Raw genomic sequence first — 27,211 nt, forward strand, 5'->3', positions numbered from 1 at the left:
ATACGGAAGCCAGTGAGGTCCAAACATTGTGGCGTGTGCAATCGATGTATAGCAAAGTTTGACCACCACTGTCCATGGGTGGGTAACTGCGTAGGTAAGTGATTGCTCAAATATGGAATCTTAACAAGTAGAGATGGGAAAAATACAGTTAGGTCAGTTTGTCCACCTCTTTTTTTAAAGCAATAGATTGCTGACTAGCATGAGCCTGTGATATGCGGCACAGATTTTGAAGCCAGGGGAGCAGGGCATGCCCTGTCTCCCAGACAAAGTCCTTTTGGAGAATCAAAGTCCAGTAGTTCACAGGTACTTAGTAAGTTTGATTAGAACAATCAACAATGCAGTGGGAATGCTAGCTGCAGCTAAGCCTGGAACACTCTGTTCCAAGCACTTGTCACTATCAGAAAGAAAGAACTGAGGAGGGAAGCTCCAGGGAGTGTCCCATATAGCGTAGAATGTGCACACCACTCCAGGGAGTGCAGGGTGCCTTGTCTTCTACTTGGCCTTTCCCTACTGCTTAACGAAAAATTTCTGGCGCTGGTGCATGTTGCAGGCACGCACACCTATGTAGAATGGACATGAGCAACAGATATCGAAGAACATCAGTTACAGAATAGGTTGTACCTTTTCAGTATGCCAGCTGTCCCAGGGATAGAGGACTACTCCGGCCCTATCTCAGCGCAGAAGCTTGGGGCCAGGTGAAAAGCACCTCTCCATGGCTACTCCTGCTCCAGTGGGCATAGCCCAGGGCGAGGGTGCATGTGTCCTGACTAGGGCAGGTCCAGGTTTATCTGTGCCTGTGCTACCCAGCCCTCGGGAGAGTGAGGAATGCAGTGAACTGTGTATTTTCCCTTAGGTAACTGATGAAGTGAAACAGACAGCAGTGTTTCCCTACAAATGGTGGGGGGAGCTTCAGTCCTTCCCTCCTCCCCAAAGGACACCAGGCGTGTGGAAGACTCAGCCCCAGCCAGCCCCTTTCACTTGCCTGGTGATTCTGTCTTTCTACTGTATGCTTTTATGAGAAGCAATCCCATTACAAGCACATCCGATTTTCCTGGCACAACCAAACCCTAACCTTGCTTTAAGAATTTAAGTTATGATAAGAGGAAGCTGTATATTGAATTTGGTGATCCTAGCTCTTACCGTTTTGGAGAAGTTCTTTAACAGACAGACCAAAAGACAAGAGAAATTCTCTCAAATGTATAGTAGATTGATGCCAAACTTGTAATTATGTTTTGATGCTAATGCTCCAGAGATAGAAAAATACAGACAAATGAGAGGGAATTCAGAGAACCGGGATAAAATTGATTAAGAGGCAAAGAGACTTAGTTATGATGAAAGATTAAAGAATGGAGTGTGTATTGCTTGATAAAAACTAAGATTACAAGTCTCAGTGTCCTTTGTGGTACACTAGATCTTTGTTTTATTGTACACAATTACAATGTCTACACAGCCCCTTACTTAGCCCAGTGTTGGAGCTTTTGATCGGAAGGCTTTGGAAATGATTTTGCTATATCTATCAAATCTGACGAGTCTGAACTATAGACTCAAGTCCATTTATGAAGTTTGTACAGTCATTAACTATGCTGTCCAGGGAGGCATTGGCGTCTTTTGATATTGGGAAGGGGCTACCTCTAATCTTTAGCCTTTGGAAGAAAAGATTAATTCATATTTTGGGAGGTAGGGTTTGAATTATTCATTCCCTTTGCTATCAGTTCTTGATAGCAACTAACTACAGCCTGTCCCCGAGTTGTGAACAGTCGAGTTATGACCGTTCACATTTACAACCAAAGCTCCCATGGAGCAGTCATAAAGGCAGTCCCTGAGTTACGAATGCGACCTGCGCTTACACATAGCGCGGTCGCTGTGTAACTCAATGGGGTCCGAGTTACGAACAAATTGAGTTATGGCCAAGTGTTTGGTTCATAACTCATTCATAACTCGGGGAGAGGCTGTACTCCACTGTGTCCAAATACACATCCATAAGTGCATTAGTTTAAAGTGTCTGCAAAATTGATCAATAGTGAAGTAATATTGACATTTAAATTATAGTTTCACTTCAGGTACATACCACAGAGATAAATACAGTCCTGCCATCCAAAGAGTTATTTCTCTTAAATTTCTTTCAGACTTAAATGTCCTGCAGACTTGTGTAGACAGCACTGCATGGGTTACTTTTAGCTCAGTTTTTGAGAACTTTCTTCTTAATCATAAGGATTGAATACAAAAGATTTTTAAAAGTAATCTCAGATTATGAAGCACAGTTTTGTGGCAGTTCACAGATTATGTTATAACAGCAATTTACAAATTTACATAAACATTATTAAATATTGTATGCATGATCTTCACACTAGTGAGCGTTGTTCCTTATAGTGGATAACACAGTGACCCAGTAACAGTCTACAATTATTTGAAGGGCATAAACACCAAATAAGGAGAGAGATGTTTTATGTGGTACAAGAGAATATAATTATGAGTAATGGGCTTAAACTCAGAAATGAAAACCAGTTAAAAAAATCATAGAAATGAGTTTTCCCGGACTGTACTAGTTGGCAAAAGGAAATGGCAAAAGCTACATTTAGACATTTAAAAGTAGACTTACGAAGCACTGGTAATTGCATCAGAGGGAATAATCTTGAATTGACCAAAGTAATGATAAAGAACCTCTAACATGGCTTTACTCTCCCTGATGTGTGATTCACAGTCAATGCCTCCAGGTACATCATTACAGAACAGAGCTCATTCTCAAATCCATGTACATAGTGTGTTTACCAGAAATGAAAAACATCTGTTATGTGTCTGGAATTGTGAAATTTCAAGAGAGATGTGTGGTCTTACAGTTTTCCTTTTAATAAATGAGGAAGAGATTAGCAAGAGTTTTGCTGAAGATGTGGTGGAAGGCATGTTGTAGTAAAATTACATTTATATATTTTACAGAAATAATTCTTTCTGTGATAAAACTTGCCATAAATGGTCCTACCTAAAGTGAAGTATTTTAACCATTCTGAAAAATTTGGTTCAATATAAATTACACTAATTGAAAATGTTAAATACCCAACTTTTTAGTGTTTTGGGCTATTTTATTTTCTTCTAACTCACATATAGTTTGTCTTGATTGACCAAATTTCGTGTGTATTTTACCTTTCACATGAACATTTTTCACTCCACTCTTGAATATTGCACAGAAACTCAATTTTTCACTGTAAAAATGACCGTACTAAATTAGGTGGCAGGGTGTGAATCATTTTTGTGTTTTGAAATAAAAGTGGTCTCAAAAGAAAGAAGCTGTGATCTCATTCTGTTCCTAGTTACATCTCTGTCATTAAACTGAAGAATCACTGAGTCACTATTCTTATATTAAAGTAAAAAAGTGTAACCTTTTGCATGTAAATAGTATTTCACTTAATAGGTCATTGATTTTAAATGTTTTGTCCATTTAATCATACTTTCCCTTGGTGAGTGAAAAGAACAGATAAAAACTTAAACTACAGAATACAAATTAGTTGATACTTCCTCCAAAATAAAAAAATTCACTTCATGTGTGTAAAATATGCTTTTATGTTGACTCTTTGAAGCACAGAAAATCAATGTTCATGCCCCTGTTAATGCAAACTTGTCCTCCACAACATATTCCTTGGTGTTGTTTCCATTCCAGTGTCAAATGACAGATATTATGGAGTATCCATCACTTATCTTTCCACAGCATTCTGCTAAGGATGAAGGGGCCATATTCTGCTCTCGTATGAACCATTTGAGCCCCAATCTGTCATTGACATTGCACAGGATTTTTCAAGAGCAATAGAGTTCAGGCATAACAAAGGGCAGACATTGGCCTGAATTCATTGCAGTAACAAGATTGTTGCTGAGGGGAGAATTTATTTCATTAATGCCTTGTAGGCTGACTTCTAAACTCCTTCAAGGAAAAGGTTTATACTATGATAGTAGTAGTAGTTCTTCGAGTGATGCCCCTGTGGATGCTCCACTATTGGTGTCGCGCTGCGGATGGGAGACTTTTACAGCAGTGTCTAGTTGGGCTGTGCATGCGCAAGAGCCATGTGTTGTTCCCTCCTTTGAAGTTAGCGCACGCAGCCTGACTCCTTTCAGTTCCTCCTTCAACACCCTTGGTTGTGGACAGAGTTCCAACCTTTCTCCTCCTGTCACTTCTGTGAAGAAATTTTAGTTAGAGTAGCATTACCCGTTCCTGTTTTCTTTATTTATTAACCAGTTAATAGTTTAAAAAAAAGAGAGAGACAGTTAGTTTTATTTCAGATTTGTATATAATTAGTTTGACTATTAGGTTTTATTGCCACGTAACCCCTCAGTGGCAAGCTGCGGCAAACTGCAGCCCGCCAACCCATGCAATACCGGGCTCTCCTGGCTCCAAAAAATATGGAACTTCCGGGATTCTCTGCCAGTGTCTGATAGCCATAGTGAATGTATATGCTGTCTGGGCAAGACACCTATTACCCAGAAATGCGTTCATTGCCGTAGTCTTACAGCAAGAGCTCGCAAGGATAGAGAGCTCAGAATGTGAATGCTGCTATTTGATAAAGCACTAGACCCTCACCCAGATAAAGAGGGCAATAATGGCTCTGATGCAACTTCCCCTCAGGAAATTCTCAAGCCTTCTATTGCAAAAGATCTTCACCAGCCCACTCCCTCCCACTGTGAATTAGCAAGGGAGATGACCCAGGCACCTAGGGCGTTGATAATTCTCGATCCTCCTCTCTAACAGGCTCAAAATCACGGTCTAAACAGCCCACAGCGACCAAAAAGGGAACCTGTCAATAGCCCCGAAACCACAAAGGCACTTCTGGCACCTTGCGAGCCCCTGGCACAGTGTTCGCCTCCAGCACTGGGGAAAGCCAGGGTGAATTCCACCTGCCTTCTGACTGCACAGACTAGCCTCAGGTCTCCCAGGCCTCCAACAGCACTGATGCCTCCACTGCTGGCACTGGCTGATTTAGCATCGTGGCATAGAACATCAAACCATCACCACTCCCCAACATGCAGCAAAATGCACGCCACATCAGTAACTGATAGGGGATCGAGAACTAGATCCCCAGGCGATTCGTTGGCATATCATAGCTTTTGCTCCCCCTCGTCAATGAGGAGTTTTCCTCCCTAACCATGTTCACCTACTTTATCGTAATATAGTGTGGCTAGCAGGGGGATGTAAGGAGTATATTCTCCTCACAACATTCATCCCCAGAGAGAGCACATGCATCATACGGGGCACACCGACTATGGCACAACTAACACCCTCTGTCCCACTCCGATAGGCCGTACTATCCTCAGCATCATAATTGCTGGTCCCCTGTCATTATTGGGTACCACAACACAGTTCCACTGCCCCTTCCACACCTGCACAGAGATCACTGCTGTCTTCACACTCAGATCTATCACCCTCTCCAACAGAGGACACGGACCCTGAGGAGGGGCAGATTGTGGATGACCCAAGCATCTAATAATTGGAGATGCCACCCAATGATAACTCGTCTTCTGCACTTAACGAAGCGGTTATCCCAAAGGATCCCTTACCTAGTGATGACCTAAAACTGTTTCAAGATCTATTCAAAAGGGTTTCTGTCAGTCAGGAGGTTGTGCTATCAGAAGTACTGGAAAAACAGCATAAGCTTTTAGAGAACCTCCAGCCTTCCTCAAAATCCAAAATTGTACTTCCTTGGGATAAAACGATATTGGAAGCAGCAGATAAAGCGTGGCAAACACCAGCCACAGCCCTCCTAACTAACAAAAGAGCTGATAGAAAATACTTTTTTCCATCAAAAGGCATAGACGTTTTATTCTTGCACCCTCAACCCAACTCTCTAGTGGTTGATGCTGCAAATGAAAAGTATAAAACCCTCAATACAAAACAAATATGCAATACAAAGACCATAGTTGCCTGGACTTGTTTGGGAGGAAAATATACTCCTCCTCAACCCTTCAGCCACGCATATCTAATTACCCAGCCCTACTTGCAAATCACGACTTTGAAAACTATGTGAAACTAACAGAACTCATGCACCTCCCAGATAAGAGGCCGATCTTGAAAGCCATCATCAAGGAGGGGTTTACCATATCTCACACAGCCCTACATATGGCTCTCAACACAGCAGATACCGTGGCAAAAGCTACGGTGACATCCATAGTAATGATATGCTCATCCTGGCTTCAAGCAGCTGGAATCCCTAAGGATCTCCAAGCCAAGGGAGAAGACCTACCATTTGACAAGGATAAATTATTTGCCACCAAGACTGACGAGGCCTTGCATTCTAGTAAAGACTCAACACACCATCTTGTATACCCTAGGGATGTACACTCCCCCTTACTGAAGGAAGCGTTATACGCCCTACTAGAGACACAAGGACACAACCTTTGGCAGACAACATCAACATTGACCGTTTGACCAAAGTCGCTTCTGACCACAAAACCAACGGCAAAAGCCCCAGCCCCATGCTCTTCCATGGCTCAGGCTTCTAGGCAGCACGTTTGAAAATTTGGTGGAGGGCCTGCCCCGACCCCTCCTCCACACTAGTGCCAGGTGAGTCCAACATCTTCCACCACTGCTAACGCCCTTTCAACAACCAGTGGGTAGCAGTCACCAGGGATGGGTGGGTTTTAGAAATTATCAGCTGTGGGTATGCTGTCCCTTTCACATTGATTCCCCCAACCTTTCTACCCACATTCTCCCTTTTCAGGAACTCATCTCATGGAACGCTGCTCTGCCAAGACCCCTGTCTAACCCCTTTCTCAACATAGGAGCTGTAGAATGGGTACCCAAACAATACCAAGGGAGAGGATTTTACTCAAACTACTCTCTCGCCGAAAAGAAAACCAGGGGTTGGAGGCCTGTCTTGGACCTCCGCCAGCTGAACAGATACCTCTGCAAGTAGTGCTCCAAAATGGCTACACTCGCCACGATTAACCCAATGCTAGGCAAAGGAGACTGGCTTGCAACCCTCGACCTCCAGAATGCATCCTTTCGTATCACAATACATCCTGTGCACAGACGTTTTCTACGCTTTACAATAGGATCAGACTATTTCCAATAGAGAGTCCTCCCTTCATATTCTCCTCTGCCCCCAGAGTCTTTTCCAAGACCTTGTCTGTTGCAGTGGCTCATCTTCGACAAAGAGGCATCACAATCTTTCCTTATTTGGACAATTGTTCATTCAGGGCCCCTCTCAACAGGCCACGATGGATATGATCAGATTCACAAAGGCTTTCCTACAGTCTCTATGCCCCACAAAATCCTGGTGTTTATAGGGACTCACGTAGTTTCCATGACAGCATGTGTCTACCTTCCCAGTCAACACTTCCAGACCATAAAAAAACCTGGCTTCAGTCATGACTACCAGCCCAACCTTTCCCATTTTAATCAGTCTCAAACTCATGGGTCATATGGCAGCTGCCACATATGTTGTTCCACATGCCTGGCTATGCATTCGATGCTTCCAACACTGGATTGCCTCTGTGTATACTCCAACCAAACTCCACATCCACAGACACGTCTTGTCTCCCCCAAAATCCTTGTTACAATGATGGACCCAGGTGCACTATCTCTGCAGCGGGGTATCCTTCCATCAAGACCAACTAGCCAAACAAATCACAATGAATGCCTTACTTCTAGGCTGGAACTCCCACTTCCAGCAAGAATTTGCGCAAGGGAAGTGGTCCAACGAGTCCAGGCTCCATATCAACCTGCTCGAACTTTGAACAGGACGCAACGCGTGCAGACACTTCCTTTCATTTATTCAGGGCTTCACAATGCGTAATCTCACCGACAGGATGACCATGATGTTGTACATCAACCACCAAGGGGGAGCCAGGTCACCATCCCTACGCACAGAGGCGATTCGGCTCTGGAATTGGTGTATCCACCACGACATAACCATCATGGTGTCATACCTACCTGGGAACAAGAATACCATGGCCAATACCTTCAGCCTCTACTTTGTCACAGACCATGAATGGTAACTGCACAGTCAGGTCACCCACGACCTATTCCAGCAGTGGGGTTGACCACAGATAGACCACTTTGCAATCAGCCAAAATTCCAAATGCCTCCAATGCTTTTGAGAGCGAGCATAGGGCCCAACTCATTGGGGAATGCTATGCTCTTCTAATGGAATATTCACCTGTTATACACCTTTTCCTTTTATCCCTCTGATGCCCAGAGTCCTACGGAAGATTCAGATAGATGGGGCCCATGTAATTCTGATCGCCTCAGCTTGGCCTTGGCAGGCAGATCTGGTTTCCATGTCTCTATCAACTGTCTCACCAACCTCCCTACCCCCTTCCGATGAGATCCTCCATCCCAGCCTCAAACACTGCACCTGAGGGCATGTTACCTATCTGGTTTTTGGAAGCAGAGCAACAGTGCTCACAACAAGTAAAAACTGCACTACTTCATCGCAGAAGACAAACTACACATAATACTTACCCATACAAATGGCAACAATTTAAGGCATGGTGCACTCAGAAGGGAGTCCAACCATCCACGGTTACACTTCACTTGATCCTGGAATAGATCATGCACCAGAAACAACAAAATTTATTACTTTCATCACTCCTAGTTCACCTGACTGCGATCACAGCCTTTCACCCTCTAATAGAAGGGTTCTCCATATTTGCCCAGCCCATTTCTAAAAGTTTTTGAAAGGGTCTGCAGAACCTTCATCCACCATGTAGACCCTTACCTCCAATGTGGGATTTAGAACAACTTCATCACTTACCTTCTCACCATGAAAACGCTGTTCCTGCTGGCAATCGCGTCTGCAAGGAGAGTTAGTGAACTCGCGACTCTTGGCCTCACCTTCATATACCACCTTTCAGAAACACAATATTATTTTATGACTCCATCCCTCCTTCTTACCCAAAGGGTGAGTAACTTTTCTTTCTAAACCCTAAAGGTGAAAGTTGAAGTATATTACTTGAGGCACTTCAAACATCAGTCTTCATAAATTCTTTGTTTATAAAAGCTACATTAGAGCATTTTTACAACTGAAGGAAGCTGTTTGATTTTGGAGGATGGAAGTGCCTTGTGTGGTTAGTCTAACTGATATATTTGGGTTTTCTGTTTCTGTCTTATTTATTTGTTCACTTCACTTGTTAAAAGCACTTGATTATTTTTTGCCTCTGAAGGAAGATCTTGGTTTAATAGGGAAAACATTTGACATAAGTGACCAATTAAGTGTTCTGCTGCTTAGATAAAAAGGGACACATCTTTTGTAGTCTATTACCATTTGTGTTGTGTCTGTGTGGTTAGTGCACATGCTAGGGCCACTGGAGTACTCTGCTAGTGAATGTTTTCTACAAATTGAGGGAAACTTGAGATATGTTCCAAGTAATATATACACAAATAAATGTGTGTCAATATTATAAATGCATTTGTTGAATATCTTAAAGTATGGCAAAAGTGGTTTCATTGTGAGCAAATGTTATTATGGTATGTGTCATTCAATTTTAAATGAAATTACTATTTTTTTAAGTTTAATTCATTAATTTAACTAGTTTTTTTTAAGACCTTGTTTATCTAAATGATTCTCCATCCATCCATTATTGGCTATTTTGTTCAGTTGATTCTCAAGCAGTTTAACACCAACTTGTCCTATACCTTATGTTGTTAAAAGGGGATGTGATTTTTTTTGTCCAGATTTCTATTTTCTGTCTGTTTTATTAAAAATACCTGCCAGTTGTTGCCAAGAAATATTCTGTGATTTTTGAGGATACCAAAACAGTTTTGTGAGCACTTCCTGGCTATGCAACAGCTGTTAGCTAACCAGTTCCCAAAGCGATGTTGATGTCAGTAAAGCAGATTCTAAATTTAACAAGCGCATGTACATTTGAGCTGCAGAATGGTAAGAGGACAGGAAAATAAACAATATTAGGCCCTAAGAATGGGCAAAATTGTAAGGGAGGAAAAACACCTATTTTCAAGCTTCTAAGAAGTCATATTAATTTTACAAGACTAATTTAATGTTTTCAGGGAGTAATGTTTCCATATAAAGTAATTAGCAATGTTGTCTTAGAATAATTTGAATTGAATTCCCATGTCAGTGAACCATCTAGCAATTACTGACCTTTTTCCTCAAGGTGAAAGTAATGAATTCCTGTTGTGTGTGTTCATCTTTAGGAGCAGGGAACCATCGCTATTTCATGGGATATCTGTTCTTTTTACTTTTTATGATCTGTTGGATGATTTATGGCTGTATTTCTTGTGAGTAAATTTTTTCTTAATTGCTTTTATGTACACTATTTCATTTGAGTGTTTGCTAAGTGAATGCAACTTATGTTTTGATACCTTTTTTGTATTGGAATTAAGGTATGATTTTGTAACTGCCCACATTAGGTGTTCTAGAATAGAAGAATACCTATTTATTATAAAAAAATATTGGATTTAGAATGCTGTACAGTTCTTGTTACTATTATCCCATGCCCTTCGTTAAATTATCATCATCTCTGTGAGTTTAAATTATAGCTAGTTAGAAAAGGGGGAAATTGTGAATGTTTTTGTAAATTATTTCCATATTTATAAAAATTGCATTTTGTCATTGTTATGAACAATTCAACTTGAAATACTACATTATTATGCAGAATAAAGTCTGATGTGAGATTTTTTTTATAATTTTTATATCTTCCAGATTGGGGAATCCATTGTGAGACTACTTACACAAAGGATGGATTGTGGACCTACATTACACAAATTGCCACCTGCTCACCTTGGATGTTTTGGATGTTTCTAAATAGTGTGTTTCATTTCATGTGGGTAGCTGTGTTACTCATGTGTCAGATGTATCAGGTATGAAAATGCACTTTGTGTTGCTTCTTATAGTCAGCCCTGAATATTAAAAGTAAATATGCATTCCTGTTACATCAGATATTCTTTTTTTAGTTTACTTAACTTTGTTATGAAACATGTTGCAGTGATTACAGAAACAAGGTTTGCAGAGAGACTAGAAAGCTGATTGTGCAGTCAGTCTTATGGGATTGCCTTCTTTAAAACAAGGAGAGGATGTGGGATAGTCTTATTGGGAGCTTAAAGAGTTTAAAGGTCTTTGTATATCTATACAAAGGATTGTTTTAAAAAGAGTGAAATGGGTCAGAAGTTTCCTCTGTTCATTAGCTTCCTTGACAGCCTTACAGATGAACATAATTTAAGTAGGGCAGACATGGCATTAGATTAGAAAGCTTTGTTCAGGCACTTTTGGCTGATTTTTCTTGGTTGGAAACCTTGTGTAATTTTTTCAAAAATGTCCAACTACCATTTTTAAGAGCAATTTAGGCACTCAGGCTCCTAAGTCCCATTCACTTTCAAAGAGATTTAGGGTATGTCTACACTTGTACTTAATTGACAAAACTTTTGTCGTTCATGGGTGCTTAAAAAACTGCGCTCATTGGATGTGGAAATATTGGCAAAAGTGCCTACAAATAGCATTCACACATGGTCACTTTTCGCAGCAAGACTGTGTTGACACAACCTTGTTGCTAAACACTGCATGGTGTAGACAGACCTTGAGCCTTCTAAGTCACAATTCAAAATGGGACTTAGGCTCCTCAGAGGTCATTTCAGTACTTTTGAAAAGTTTACCCCTAGTATGGGAAACCCTGTAGCCAATTCTTAGTCCTTCTCAGGGCATGTCTACACTAGGAAATTATTTTGAAATAAGGTATTTCGAAATAACTCCCAAAATAACTATTTCAAAATAGTATGTCCACACTAGAAGGAAGCCTCAAAATTAGACTGAGGCAGGCTCTTTTAATGTGGATGAGCTAACTCAACTTAGAGCCCCAGGAAGCACTGGGGAGTAATTACTTTGAATGACTCTGGGGAATAGTTATTTCGAAATAGCAGCAGTGGAGCGTCCACACTACTGCTATTTTGAAATAACTGTTTTGAAATAAGCATTATTCCTCATGACAAGTAGGAGTTAGTTTCAGAATAACCAGCCTGTTATATCGAAATAACAGGGTTGATAGTGTGGACGCTCCACTTGTTATTTCGAAATAAGGGGAGTTATTTCGAAACAACTCCCTAGTGTAGACCAGGATTAAATGTCACTCAGAGATGTAAATGCTCATACTCTTTTACCTTTACTTTAATGACACTCCTAGTGCTTAGTAGAACAGTCATCAGAAACTCAAGATTGCATGGCACAGCTCTATAGAAGGGTGTGATTTATAAAGCACTGGTCTAATTGCCCCACACAGATCCTGCTGGCATGCGATATGTCATTTGCATCTGCATAGTCCTGTCTCAAAAAGTCAGTGCAATGGTTTATATATTAACAGTGATTTTTATTGTAAATGACTTTAGCAGAAACTCCCAGCTGAATCGACTCCCACTGGGCTCCTCCCAGGTGCTGAAATCCCCAACTGTTCCATGTCAAATTTTCAGCTTTTTCCTCTTACCACTTTTTCCATGCAGTATTTTGTCCTACAAAAACCTATGGCACATGGAAAATATAGAGCAGTAAAATAAATTTAATTTGATACCAAAATAAAGTATAAATGTAATACTGTGCCAATTGTATCGTTCAATTCCAGCTTAATTTAGTAAAAACATTCAACGTTGGTGTAGCAGAAGCTGCTACTGAACTTTCAGTTTGTCTTATTGGAGCACACACATGTAAAGGGCTCTGCTACAGAAATTGCATTTGGCTTGCAGCACAGTGTACAGTACCTAACCCTAGATTGGGGTGGGCAAGATGAAGCCAGTGGGCTGAATCTGGCCCATCAGGTGTCTGGATCTGGCCCATGGCCACCTCGCCAGGACTCTTACTACAGAGCAGCTCAGCTGCTTTAAACAGCTTCTGCTCTCTGCTCTGGATGCTGGAGAGTTTCTGGCCAATAGGAGCTGATAAATGTTGCTGGAGGCAGGGCCGGTGTACAAAGTCTCCTCCCTGTGGCTGGGAGCCCTGCTGTGGGAGTCTGGTTGAGTCAGTGGCAAGGCAGACAGAATGCCAGCGGGGAAGTGTAGCGGGAGTCCCGGTGGCAGGACTGCGGGCTGGTGGGGCAGGGAGCACTAGCAGCTGAGCAGTGGTTTGCCACGGTGAAGCAAAGAGCCCCAGGAGCAGGACCATGGACTGCCATGGCAGGGCAGCAGGGCTGGTCACACGTGGGAATCCCGCCAGGAGCCCATGCCAGGAGCAGAGCCGGGCTGGGGGAGCCAATGGCTAGGGGGCAGAAATGACCTCCCCTGGTCTGGAAAAATCCCTCCTTTGGGACCACTCAAGTCCTGAGGGTGCTGGACCAGGGAGGTCCAACCTGTACTTCACTTTTTTTATCCTAAGAATAAAGAACAGTCTTATCACAAGTATTTATACAAGGGGTTAATTACCACTTCAGTCTTTCTAGTTGTATCGGAAATAAGATCCATACTCCAAACTTTGAAGTAAACCATCAGGCATCTCAGCTTTTTCCTTCTCTTCTGTAACAATGATTTAGAGCAGCCACCATATAGATTCCAAGTTTATACTTGTGCACCAGGGTCACCACGCTACCTTCCAGTGGGATTTCATGTTCAAAAAAAATGAGCCAGGGTGACCACCTCTATTCAATGTAGTTTCCAAACCAAAATAAAGAATTAGAAAACTAAAGCAATACGAGCATGCAGCTTTCCAGTGTGCCTTCCAATCTCCAACTACCCTGGGATCTATACATAAGTTCCGTTAGGCTGGTAGATATGTTTTCAATTTCTATGGAACCTGGAACAACACTTTCCTCGTGGCATGTTGTGAAATGCTTTGCACCCTTAACTGTGATGAAGGCAAAATTATAATTGTAGTATTCAATGCAGTTTCAAAGGCAGATAACATTCCATGTAGGAAATATGAAAAATGTCATGCAATAACTATTAAATCTATCCAAATCATTATTTATATTATTGTGTGTAGCAAGATATAAGTTAATTTAAAAGGTCTTGCCAAAATCTATTCTTAGAGAGCCTAATCCAGCTTTTTTCTTGGCGCTCTGTTCTCTGCTTTTTAACTCCACAGCCCCTCTCTTGATTCCTGTCTTTGATAGCAAAGTTGTCTTATCCCTTAACAAACCATTCTTATAGGTTCACTCTTGCCTGTCATTGTTTGCGTGTCTATCCTATCTTCCAGATTGCTTCCTTACTCCATAGCGAATATTAAAGTGTCCTAAAGTTAAATTCATAATTAAGTAGCTTGATTTTTCAGAAGTAATTAGGAGTACTCAGAAGTTCCCATTCATATTTGAAATCAGATCTCTTTTTGCAGAACCTGGCAATAGGTGCCCAACTATAGGGTCTTATTTTTTTGAAATTATGTCCTCTTTCTTTAGATGGCTGTCTGTTAAAAGGGCAAACTTTCAATATATTCAGAAAAGGCAAGTAAATTGGAGTGTAATTTCCTGAATGCTCAGGATTATCAGCCATCCTGTAACATGGTGCTCGGTTACCATTTGACACCAAGAATTCTGAAGTTTTAGCTTATGATAGTACCCAGTTGTTAAGGGAGTTGTAATACTTTTGTTTACAGCCTTATACACACTATAGTATGCTGGCATGCTCCGTGGCTTTGCTCCCCGTCTCCCTGGTCTGCTGGAGGCCAGCAGACCAGGGAGACGCGGAGCAAAGACGCGGAGGACCCGGACGGCGGGACATCAGTGCGTCTCGGTCCTCCGCCCGCGTCTCCCTGGTCTACTGGGTGGAGGGGGGGGGGGGCGCAGCTAGTACGCTCCCCCCCCAGCAGTCCAGGCTTTTCTCCGGACGCCTGTGGTAGAGCAGCTGGGGCGCTGCCGGTTGGTCCCGCAGCGCCACTCTGGGCGCTACTGGACCAACCCGGCAGCACCCCAGCTGCTCTGCCCCAGGTGTCCTGATTCAGCCGCTGCTGGTCAGTTTCAGCAGCGGCTGAATCAGGACGCCTGGGGCAGAGCAGATGGGGTGCTGGTGGATTGGTCCAGTAGCGCCGAGGAGCGGCGCTACTGGAGCAACCCAGCAGCACCCCAGCTGCTCTGCCCCAGGCGTCCCCAAGTCAGCCGCTGCTGAAACTGACCAGCGCTGACTACAAGAAGCCCGAGGCAGAGTTGCTCTGCCCCGGGCTTCCTGGAATCAGCCGCTGATCAGTTTCAGCAGCAGCTGACTTGGGGACGCCTGGGGTTCTTAAGTTGAATCTGTATGTAAGTCGGAACTGGCGTCCAGATTCAGCCTGTTGAAACTGATCAGAGGCTGATTCCAGGAAGCCCGGGGCAGAGCAACTCTGCCTCGGGCTTCCTGTAGTCAGCCGCTGGTCAGTTTCAGCAGCGGCTGAATCTGGACGCCAGTTCCGACTTACATACAGATTCAACTTAAGAACAAACCTACAGTCCCTATCTTGTACGTAACCCGGGGACTGCTTGTATGTGTTGGGGGCAGGGATTTCCAGCCTTTCTCTCTCCTAATTTGCTTTTAATTTTGGAGATTCTAAATGTTTGCCTGCTTTATCTTCCATCTCTTCTAGATATCGTGTTTAGGTATCACTACAAATGAAAGGATGAATGCAAGACGATACAAGCACTTTAAAGTCACAACAACATCTATTGAAAGCCCATTCAAGTAAGTTTATAAAAATGTGTAAAACTCTATCATTTGTATAGCCAACCCATAAATAAACTTCACAACTGAATGCAACAAAACAGAGCTGAAGGCTGAAAACTATCTTCCAGATGGTGATAGGATCTCAGAATTTCATTTTTTAAAAGTGGGATATGAATAGCTATTTTTACCATAAACCAGTGTATCTGATTATGAAAAGTGATTCGTAGAGTCTTGCCATGCAAAAGAAATTAGAAAGAAGAGTAAATATATGATTTAATGTGGCCACAATCTTTATATAGCTGCAGCACAGCCACCATCAAATTTTTTTTGTCTGAGAAATACAAGGCTGTGCACAGCACAAATGCATTATGTTGCCTTTCTCACATTGTGGAGCCATTCCCATCAGCTTATTAGCTTTTAAAAGAAGTGGGTTTTTTAAACCATGAAAGAAGTGTCTGACCTGACTAAATAAGCACTGACTACAAGATGGAGCAAAGGTGTCGACACTGATTTGCTTATTCTGTGACCTTTCAGGAATTTGGATGCTTTCTTGGTTTATAGAAACTTCTACCTGTGAGGAAATCCCAAGCTCTTTAACACTCCTTTACGAGACATCTTGGAAATACCATAATTTCTTAATAGCTGACCTTCAGTTCAGGCACATGGACACTGACCCTTGTGCCTTCTAGGACACAGGAATTAGATTATAGTCTTAAAAGGTGATTTTATTAACAAAACGAAGATACATTTAGTAAAACATACTTGATTGCTAAGTGTTACAGAGCAACTAAAAATAAAGATTGAAGCACAGAAAATTGCTTCTCTGGGATGCAGTTACAGTGTACAGATGGTTTTTTTTAAGTAGCACAGAGAAGTCTCTCACAAACCAAGACAACAAAGAAAGTAATCTGATTGTGTCTAACTATAAACATTTCCTGTTCTGCTTACATTTCTGCTGTTCCAGAGTTTGGGTTTTCTTTTCTTAGATGGGATATTGCATGAAAATCCATGCCTTATTACTGCTTAGTCCATTTTTTGCCCAGCTCCTGCTCTGATTCTTATGCAAAGGAAACTGAAACAGGCAAAACTTGTTTCATTTCAAGAATCTTTTTCCTTTCTTCCCATTGGCTCTCTTGGCTCCCTGCCAACACTTCCTGGATACCTGCTGGTTTGGGTTTAACCCTTTAGTTTAGAAAAGGGTAGTGCCCCTCCCTTCCATCACAAAGAGTCAATTGTGCTCTCAGAAATTGGGCATCCACTTGGTGTGTTCTGTGTTTGGGAACTTTTAGGTGAGCAAGCAGACATGGTAAATTGAGAGGTAGCCAGGCTTGTACTGTAGTAAGTGAATTGTGATGTTACTAATGTATGTCATCTTGGTTGCTTTTTTTTTAGCCATGGATGTATAAGGAATATCATAGACTTCTTTGAATTCAGATGCTGTGGTCTTTTTCGTCCTGTTATTGTGGACTGGACAAGGCAGTATACAATAGAATATGACCAAACTTCGGGAGCAGGCTACCAGCTAGTGTAGCACCACCTTCATCCTGTGAGCATATCATATCTGAGTGGTGCCTGAAAATTTTCTCTCTCTCTCTCTCTCTCTCTCTCTTGAATCCACACCCTTTGAACCGTAGCATGCTATGTGTAGGGCTAACAATGAATCTTATGGTACCTTCTCTTTATCAGAGATTTATTAATGAGTAAAAATGGACAGAATAAACTGCCAATCCTGATAAGGAAGAGGAGGAAGACTGAAAAGGGATTTTAACCATTCTTAACATGAGAATTATTCACAACAACATATTCACTGCATTTGTTGTTTGATTTTTTTATTTAACACCTTTTGCAATAGTGCATGAGATTATTGAAGTGTTGACATACCTAGTCATGTTGTGCTGAACAGAAGTATTCATTTCTCAATTTGAATAATTCCATTGGAGCAAAAGTCTAAAACTAAATTTCATAATGCAGTCAGACTTCATTAAGATTGCTGCATTTTATTTCCTGTAGTGTGATTTTATATTGATTTTTCTATAGCATTATGTACATGGAAAAATGTGCATTTCAATACTGTGATTAAAATCATGTGGTTTTATTGGGGATCCACTGTAATGTGTTATGCTGCTGAAGCAGAGCACATGAGGATAATGTTCACAATTAAGTGTGTTGCCTATATTTTATGGCTCTCAGCTGTTACAGCCATCTGTTTCCAGTACTTGTTTTGAGGTTATATAGTCTGAAAATAAAGAGTTGCACGAATAAGGAAAGCTCTTCTGTTGAAGTCGAAGCCCTGCTTAAGTGCATGATATACCTTTTAAAAATAGATCACAATATATACTATATGATATTCAGAAAAAAAACAGAGTTTAATTTGATATCATTGAACAAATTGTATAAGCAATTTAATAGTAGGAGTGATCCAATGTAATATATTGCGTAGTGACTATGAAGGTTTGAAGGGAAGTTGCATAGGGGGACCAAAGATGTGTCTGCAAAATCTCAGTAATAGAAAAGAAAGATTTATAACCATTTTAAATTCTATGTGATTGCAAAGCAAATAGTGAAAACTAACTGAAACACTCATTTTGTTTGCACATAAAATGATTGAATCCAAGCTTAAGTAAAGTGTGATCTCTGTTAATAGCACACATGAATGGAAAATCTAATAGGACACTCCGAAGAAGATGGTATGTCAGCAAGTGGAAATCACCCTTGAGATTTTTTTTTTCTGTTAAATTCTTATACTGCAAATATGTTTGAAAGGTAAGGAATGATCTGAAATCTCATTCCAAAGGGGCTTTTTGTTGTTGAATATGATGCACTGATTCTGTTTTGGCGTTTTCCTATACCCATGGTGAATTATTCACTGTTTTCTTAACTATTGTTTACAGAGAGACTGAGTCTTGGATTAGTTCTCTTTTAAGTGCTGTAGCAACCTAGTGGTTCGAAAAATCTGTGAAGGGAGTTTGGGGAGAGGACCTGGAAGCAGTTGATAGAGACCACTGTAAAGAATGTGTATCTGTATATAAATAATTTATCAAATAGTTTTCTCTTTGTGAGTGCGTGGTAGTATATTTAAGATTGCTCATTTCATTTTATCAACCAAAAAGTGTAGGAAAATATCTAATGAGCTTTTAGTGATGTTCAGTATTGCTGTTAATAGGCATTATACCTTGCAAATTCACTGCATGTTTGATGCTTGGCAAAATTAGCATTCTCTGTAATATGCAGATTACAGGTATTAAAGCAATCTAGTGGTATTCCCACCCCTTGCCTTAGTAAGAGGAGCAGTGAAACTGTAAATAGGTAATGTTCAGTATTTGCAAGTAGACATTTTTTTCTTTAGATGTTTCTTTGATAACAAGACACACAGTTTCTAAGTACCAGATATCAAGATTTACAGAAACATAAAGTTAGTGTACTTGAATGTTTAATACTGGGGACGGGAGGGGAAATCAACACTATATTTGACATATTTGGGTGGGAGAGAAGAGTTGGTTACAAGAGTGATGAGGTCTGTGCCATTTTCTCAAAATCTAGAATTGTAACAATTTTGTTAACATTAACAACAAATGACACCATTATTCCTGTTTTTAATTTCTAAATAGAAAAAGCATGAATAAACCTTCAAAATTTCATTGCCTATTTTACAGTTAAAGATAATGTGTTGCACCTCTATGGAAAAGCTTTTTTCTTCATTTATATTTGGGGTTGGTTGGCATAAAGAACTTCAATCAATTGATCAGTTTTTAGTAAATATATTTCATGGCATCCGTAATCTGTTATGTAAAATACATTGTTTATTTTAGTTGTTTAATTAACTATCAAAGTCTGTATACCGGAATGTTTGCAAAACAAAGGTGGACTTTGGTGGTAATATGAGGTTAATTTTGCCGTCATTAATTGAACATAGCTCCGTAGTGGGAGTATTGCTTCCCAAAGAGTTAATTGACTTGAATAAAATTGAGACCTATGATCTGAAACCTTCAGAATGGGAAATACCATCTGTGCATCATTTTTCTCTCAAGTAAGCAATTCAACTTAAATTTGCATATTACAGCAAAACTATATCACTTTGAAAACTTTATTAAACTGATCCAGACTGAAATCAGATCAGCTTTATCTGATATAGGTTGAGTAAATGGGAATTTTGTCTCAGCCCTAAACATGTGCTGTTTCTTTGCAGGTTTCTGTGTTCTTTGGTGTCCACCAGATTTTGTTTTTGAAAATTAATAATCATAAAACAACATCATTACATTTTAAGCTATGGATACATTGTTTTTGTATTTTCTTTATTTATAACTGTGCCAAGTATTATTTTACTACTGTCAGGATCTTGATGTATTACATGGTGAACAGAAATCTGTATATGTTTAATAAATTAGCACTCCTTACATAAATTAAATCTGTGAAAATTTTGTAAGTTATTAATCAAATAAATATTGACTCTAAGTTGCAGTGTTTGTCTTGACTTTTTGTGGCACACTAAGTTTATTCAGTAAGCTGTGTAGCGCAATCAACAATAATATGGAAGAAGAGTTGTCTTATGACGGAGTATAAATAAATTATTGTGCAGCATAACACATTTCCAGATGTTGTTTTGTCCAATGTAATTCTAAGTAGGAAGAATATAATTGTTTTCTACAGTATTTTGAAGAAAAAAATACCAATATCATAATAATACATTACCTTTACTTTCGTAGCCTCTTTCCAAAAATATTCCCCAGTGTTTTACAGCAAGTATGAGCCAAATTCTGTGTTGATACACATTGGCACACCTCTCTTTTCTTCAGCGGGGTTGCATTACATGTAAATCTCCTCTGTATTTTAAAATAAGTATTATCCACCAATGAATGGTATTATTTTCTGAAGAGGAATATCCTGGCAACACAGCATTCCTGTTTTTAGGAAGGACTGGGTTCCTTTATTTTAATAATTTAAGTTTGAAAAGAAAAGGAAAGCAAATTAGAAACTTTCCCCTTCTTTTGCTTCAGCAATAACAAAGACTGGAATCTACTTTAAAGGACATCTTTGATTCAGCCTCACTGGTAGATACAATAACTTGTTTTCATCTGTGTTGTCAAATTGAGGAGACACAGAAGTTCGTGAAGGTTTAAGTCTCTTGTCACATTAGTTGCACTCCATTGGGCCTGATTCACATGCATACTGGGGCAAATGTGCGCCACTTCCCTAGCATAAAGATGCCCAAAAGCCAGTTTAGCCAGCCCCTGGAATTTAAGTGCAAAGTTGAGCATTACATTAAACATCTCCTCTTGTTCCTGAGTGTGAAGACATGGAGGAGAAAAGAGGGAATGATCAGAACTTTCTTATGCCTGCTATGTACTGGGCTGACAGAATCATCCTTTGGAGCTCTTGATGGCCAGAGTAAATTTGCCCAAGGTGATGTCATTTATATTGGGGACCAAATTGATGCCAGGATAGACCTTGGAATCATCACAGTGCAAAGGGAGCTCATGGCCACAGACAAGCATCTGCCCCATTGAATGAAATGCAGTTAGTTCCAATTTACACTAATGCAAGATGAGAATTGAAACCTGATGTCAGTTGCTCAAAAATAAAATATAAGGTTTAGGCATTTTAGCAAATGGGCAAAATATACATAATTTACACTCTGGAGCAGCACAAACAAGGCATGAAACAGAGTAGATGGACCATGCTGTACTTTCTGTCCTCCTGTTTCTGATACAACCTTATTCCAGCCATCCTACATGTGTTATACATTTAACATACCCGAGGCTGGATCAGACCCCTTAGAACTGCACATGGAAGAGACCCTCTGCATTGATCTCCCCATCCCACAGGGAAGTGAGGGAAGGGGGCAGTATCTCCAAGGTGGTGCTCTTCCCCCTTTTCCTTGGACCAGTTAAGAGAAAAGTGAGTTGGCTGAAGCCATGGCTAGAGCCTGTCTTGTGGTCAGGGAGAGGAGGTGTTTCATCTTTGACCTTCCTATCAGAGAGTACTCTGTTATGGAAAGTCCCATCAAAGGGGAGTAGCCAGTGGGGTAGTTCTAAGTCAGCAAGGTGTAAGCAGTGAGAACTGCTGGGGAGAGGGTGGCTTTTGTGGGCTTGGCACAGCAGTGAGAAATCTGCAGCCTCTGAACTGACAGTTCACATGCAGTTCATCAAGGTGAGCCACTGGTAGGCTGCCAGACAGGTTGCTTACCTTGTGTCTGCAGTTACAGCCACCCGCAGCTCTCATTGTCATGGTTCACCATTCCCGGCTAATGGCAGCTGAGGGCTGCTAGCAAGTCCCTGTTTCCCATGCCACTTCCTGCCACTCTCATTGGTCAGTGGGAGTGTAGGCAGCCGTACGTGTGGACACAAGGTAAACAATCTGTCTGGTGGTCCCTGATGAGCCATGGGTTGCCCACCACTGGCTTGGAGAGTAGTTCATCTGTCATTTGGAATAAACTCTACCTTCTGCTTACTCCCTAAAGATCGTCTACAATTGGAACCTCCCAAAGGCTGCTTTCCCATTAGCTTACCTCATGCCAAATTAGCCCTGGTTATACAAATATAATTCACACACATTTTCTGACTAGCATACACCATTGATTGCCACCCAGAATATGCCTACTTTGGAGATGGGAGTGTCTCTCCTAGCTCAGGTAGACAGACTGGTGCTGGTGGGGCTCAAGTTATGTTAAAAATAGCAGTGTGGACATTGCAGCTTAGTGCAATGTTGGGTCTAGTCCAAGATGGCTAGTTAGTTTTCGGAGTTAAATTATTTTAGCTCGTGTCCTGTAATTCTCTCACGCAAAGTCCTTAGTAAAGTTACACCAATATAGATCCAGAGTAACTCCACTGAAGTAAATGGGACTACTCCAGATGTAAGGTGGGGTGATTTCTTAAAAACTTTGTTGCTGTTGAAGCATTTGCAATAACTGTGGAAGAGGGATGAAGTCACTTCAATGGTAGTCTGTTTTATGTTGTGAAAGGCATAATTTTGATCATTACGGTTATAGTTTACTTCCTTGCTTTTTCTGTGGTTTAAATAACATAATGCCCTTGGGACTAGGAGGAAAATGGAGCCAGGACTAATCACTGTGACTCTCTGGAAGGCATGTCAAGAAAACCCCCAATTTTAGTAATGCAAATCATTTCTGATTTCCTTTCCAAGACTTAAACGCAGTTTGTTTATGGTGAAATGAACAATGCACAATATGCCAAATTGTGCAAATATAGTTCAAACATCCTCTAATTTTGCTGATGCTGTTATCTGTATGTACTTGTGTCTCCTTACTGTAGCTACAACAAATAATGAAAAGGAGTCGATAAGGAATGTTTGAACGACACTGTTTAGTCTGTCATGCATTTAAGTATATTGTTTTGACTCTTCTGTAGCATATAGTTCAGATTCAGCATTTCAGCGTGACTTGCAAAGGGAAGTGTTTCACTCCATGTATGAGTATAAAGAAGTAATGTATGGTTAATAAATTTAATCTATGTGCTCAAATACTCTAGGTACAGATTATTTGGAGAGCAAGAATGAATCCAACCTAGGAACTACACTATTGCTTCCCCAGTCAAGTTCATGTTTAAAATAAATACGGTACTAGAAGAGACAGCTTCATGGGTTCTCTGCGCAAGGGAGCTATTTTATAGTGCAAGTGTACTTACATTCAGCCTGACCAGTCTAGCTCGCTTAGGTCTGCCAATGAGGTAAATTGCCCGAGTTGTTAACTCTCCGGTGGAAACTAAGAATGATACCTCGATTAACCTTTTGGGTTCATAGCCTCAGGAATATTCAGGCTGCTTCATGTCACTCTAGAACAAAATCAGGTCCAGGGCCGGGTCTGACGCCAAGCATATCTCTCAGGCCCACCTAGCTGATAATCAGAGCATGCATACTCACAGCTCGCAGGGTATATTCAACTGACCCCCCCCCCCACACACACACACACACATACCTTGCTCTGTCCTGCAGCACAGCTGCTCCCAGGATTCTCCTGTTAGCTGTGCAGAGTGGGGGTGGAGAGGAGAGGGGAGTGCTAAAGTCAGGGTGTCCCCCTACCCCTGTACCCAATCTCTGCAGAGCAGGGCTCGGGGAGAGGGAGATGCACAGCGGAGCTGCTCCAATCAGAAGCACAGATGGTAAGTGACTCACAGGGAGCTGCCTGCCTTAAGAGGCAGTGCACTATTTTTAAAAGTTCAGTGCTTATGTGCTCTCTCTCTAGAGCAGGGGAGGTTGAAGACACAGCAGAACAGCTTTATCTGTCTTAGAGACAGTGTGTGGCTTCTCTCAGAAACTTACCCAGCAGCACACACACATTCTGTGCATCTGCCACACACACACACACACACACACACACACTTCCAGAAGTGGGGCACACCCTAGGTGGACCTGTTCTCCACCAGACAGAACATGGAGTGCTATAGTTTCTGCTCAAGGTGAGTCTCAAGTGCAGGATACCTGTCAGATGCCTCTCTCAGACATCCTGTTTTGGGGGCTGTTCTACACCTTTCCCCCAATCCTCTCACCACCAAAGTCCTAATGAAGTCAAGTGGGGGCAAGGCTCAGGTCATTCTCATTGCGCCTGGGTGGCTCCATTAATTTTGGTTTGGCAGCCTGATGAGCCTCATGGTGCCCCCACCATGGCCGCTGTCAAATCCACCTCAACCTAATGTCCCTAGGGTCATGATTGTCTGCTCCATCCCAAACCAGCGCATCTCCACTTCACTGCATGGCTATTTTGTGGCCAAATCCAGAGGTGCAATCCTGCTCTGAGGGAACGCAGTGAGTCCTTCAACCCAACAACCAGACATATATGGAGAAGGAGACTAGGTTCTCCTATGTGTTTCATGTGTGTTCATTTTTTTTAACTGTATCCTTTGGTATATATGGTTGTGACTATTTTCTTCCACTATTTGATCTGAGGAAGTGGGTCTGGCCCACGAAAGCTCATCATCTAATAAACCATCTTGTTAGTCTTTAAAGTGCTACATTGTCCTGCATTTAGGTTCTCCTTGTGAGCCATGCAGAAGGGGCTTTCCCCTTCTGAGGGCTCCAGACAAGCTATCTTAGATTATCTCTTCCATGTGACACATTGGAGTCTTGCCTTTTATTAAGGTTCACTTGGCAGCAATCTCAGCTTTCCATGTGCCAATCCAAGGCCAGCTTGTGTTTTTCCACAACATGACAGGCAAGTTCTTGAGAGGCTTGAGGTTTTATCCACACATTCAACCTCCTGTCCCTCAATGGGACCTTAAGCTGGTCCTCTCCATGCTTACAGGACCTCCCTTCAAGCCCATGGCCTCGTGCTCCCTCCTGCACCTGTCTTGGAAGATAGCCTTCCTGGTGACTATCACATCAGCTGCATGCCCTGACTTTGGAGCCCCGATATACTACCTATTCTAAGAATAAGGTTCAGCTCTGGCCCCAACTGGCCTTCCTGCCCAAGGTGGTCTCTGCATTCCACGTGGGTCAAGACATTTTCGTCCCGGTGGTCTCCTCTAAACTGCCTAGGACCAGTGAAGAAAGGTGACTTAATGCTCTGGACATCCGGAGGGCTCTTGCATTTTACCTGGGATGGATGTAGCCATTTCATAAGACAGTCCAGCTCTTCATGGTTTATACCAAGAGGATGAAGGGGCTCCTGGTGTTCACACAGAAGATCTCAAATTGGATAACCTCTTGTGTCCGAATATGCTACGAGTTAGTAGGTGTCCAGCTGCCACCACTGGTCAGGGTGCAAGCTTCTTTGGCAGCCTTCCTTGCTCACATCTCAACACAGGACATCTACAAGGTGGCAACCTGATCCGCTATTCACACTTTCACAACTCATTACGCCATCACACAACAGGCCCAGGAGGATGCAGGTTCGGCAGAGCCATGTAGAAATCAACATGTCCTTAAACTTCTCCTACCCACTTCCAGAGACGTGGCTCTCAGTCATCTACAGTGAATAGACATGAGCAAGCACTCAAAGAGGAAAAGACAGTTGCCTGTTTCTGAAACTGGTGTTCTTCAAAATGTGTTGCTCATGTCCATTCAACACCCCACCCTCGTTCCCCACTGTCGAAGTTTCTGGCAAGAGGGGACTGAGGGTAGAGCCAGTTTCCCCTTATGCTACTGAGGGAAAAATCTTCTGTCATTGGTGCATGTGGTGAGCCCACACTCCTATGTTGAATGGACATGAGCAACACATCTCGAAAAACACCAGTTATGGAAACAAGTAACTTTTCTTTCTCTCCCGTGCAACTTGCATGAGTAAGTCCACATCTTACGGGTATAGGACATCATCTTATTTCATGGCACCAACACCATTTACAGAGAGAATAATGAGCCTGCTCTACAATTTTAGCTGAGAGCCAGCTGGCTTTTAGCTCATGAAGTAGTAGCTCGCGCACTAAGCTCCAGAGGTCTCGGATTCAGTTCAGCCCACAGATGACCAGGGTCTGTCAACGCTACACAAGCAACCATCAATATACATTTACAAAGTATCAATAGTGGGACTCTGCCTTGCTGCATAAATTCAGAATTGGAGATGCTGGCATTACAGAAGCTGCATTTAGATCTGATATAGAAAGTTGAAGAACAAAGTGTGTTCTGTACAAGTCTCTATATATTCCTGTTTTTCAGATTAGCAGTTTTGATTTCAGTCAGGGAGTGGGTTCTTTTTGTGGACAACGTTTCCTTAAATTGCAGCAAGGGAGGTTTAAGTTGGACATTAGGAAAAACTTCCTGTCAGGGTGGTTAAGCACTGGAATAAATTGCCTAGGGAGGTTGTGGAATCTCCATCACTGGAGATATTTAAGAGCAGGTTGGATAGACATCTATCAGGAATGATCTAGATGGTGCTTGGTCCTGCCGTGAGGACAGGGGACTGGACTTGATGATCGCTCTAGGTCCCTTCCAGTTCTAGTGTTCTGTGATTTCTGCTTGTTTTGCCCTTTCCACTGAACCATCCTGAGATGTAAAAGGCTTGTGTCATAAAATTGAAAATGGTTTTGTCATCTTGTAGAATGGAGGGATTATGCCCAAGCATCTGGACTAACAGAGGAAATCTCAAAGAATTCATCAACTGTGGAAATGGTATACATGCACACAATTCTTTGTAGGTAAATAAAAGGATTCACGTATTAGATACTGTGAACAGAATTAATGATGAGGGAAGACTAAACTTTAAGTTCTCTCTTTTCTGATTTGAAGATTGCATCCCATAAATCCACACTGTCAGAGGACAGTAGCCCTCTATGATCCTCAAATGAAACATGCTTTTGTGAAACTGTCAGCATATTTTGATTTGTTAGACTAGATTATGCTTCAACATGACTATGAACAGCTCTTGAGTTCCATTTATCAATATGATGGGAAGTATTGGATACTGTAGCCGAGAGCCAGTGTTCCCTATAAGATGAGCACTTGGGCAGCCACCCAAAAGAGATTCAAATGCCACCAAATGATTTGCAGAGCACCCACAACCTCCCACAGCCAACAGCATGTCTGTGTCTAGACTGGCCAGTTTTTCTGGAAAATCAGTCGCTTTTCCGGAAAAACTTGCCAGCTGTCTACACTAGCCACTTGAATTTCCGCAAAAGCACTGACTTCCTACTGTAAGAAATCAGTGCTTCTTGTGGAAATACTATTCTGCTCCCGTTCAGGCAAAAGTCCCTTTTGCACAAAGCTTTTGAGCAAAAGGGCCAGTGT

At 41.7% G+C, this 27,211-nt stretch overlaps 1 protein-coding gene and 1 long non-coding RNA gene across 5 annotated transcripts in view; one reads left to right on the forward strand and one right to left on the reverse strand.

The window, feature by feature from the left end:
- ZDHHC17 (zDHHC palmitoyltransferase 17) overlaps window positions 1-26,214 on the forward strand; it is a 123,473-nt gene extending 97,259 nt beyond the window's left edge. Inside the window, exons 13-19 of one of the 4 annotated variants that reach the window (XR_012904822.2) lie at window positions 1-94; window positions 10,136-10,219; window positions 10,644-10,801; window positions 15,465-15,559; window positions 16,934-17,087; window positions 18,186-18,304; window positions 19,728-26,214. Coding sequence is in view for 2 of the 4 variants with exons in the window: in XM_075932176.2 (XP_075788291.1) it covers window positions 1-94; window positions 10,136-10,219; window positions 10,644-10,801; window positions 15,465-15,559; window positions 16,934-17,072 (570 nt within the window). In the remaining 2 variants the exon portion in view is untranslated. Of the gene's footprint in view, window positions 95-10,135; window positions 10,220-10,643; window positions 10,802-15,464; window positions 15,560-16,933 lie in introns of all 4 variants that reach the window. The other 3 variants (XR_012904821.2, XM_075932176.2, XM_075932172.2) reach the window with 3 other exon arrangements.
- On the reverse strand, window positions 89-23,582 carry LOC142829909 (uncharacterized). Its single transcript, XR_012904823.2, has 4 exons — window positions 23,472-23,582; window positions 8,736-8,828; window positions 8,444-8,521; window positions 89-4,160 (listed from the first exon to the last, which is right to left on the reverse strand). It is a non-coding gene; the product is annotated as an uncharacterized LOC142829909 (long non-coding RNA).
- Window positions 26,215-27,211: the final 997 nt, after the last annotated feature.

This window comes from Pelodiscus sinensis, chromosome 1 (assembly GCF_052426305.1).
Source record: "Pelodiscus sinensis isolate ZL-2025 chromosome 1, ASM5242630v1, whole genome shotgun sequence".
Taxonomy (NCBI): domain Eukaryota; kingdom Metazoa; phylum Chordata; order Testudines; family Trionychidae; genus Pelodiscus; species Pelodiscus sinensis.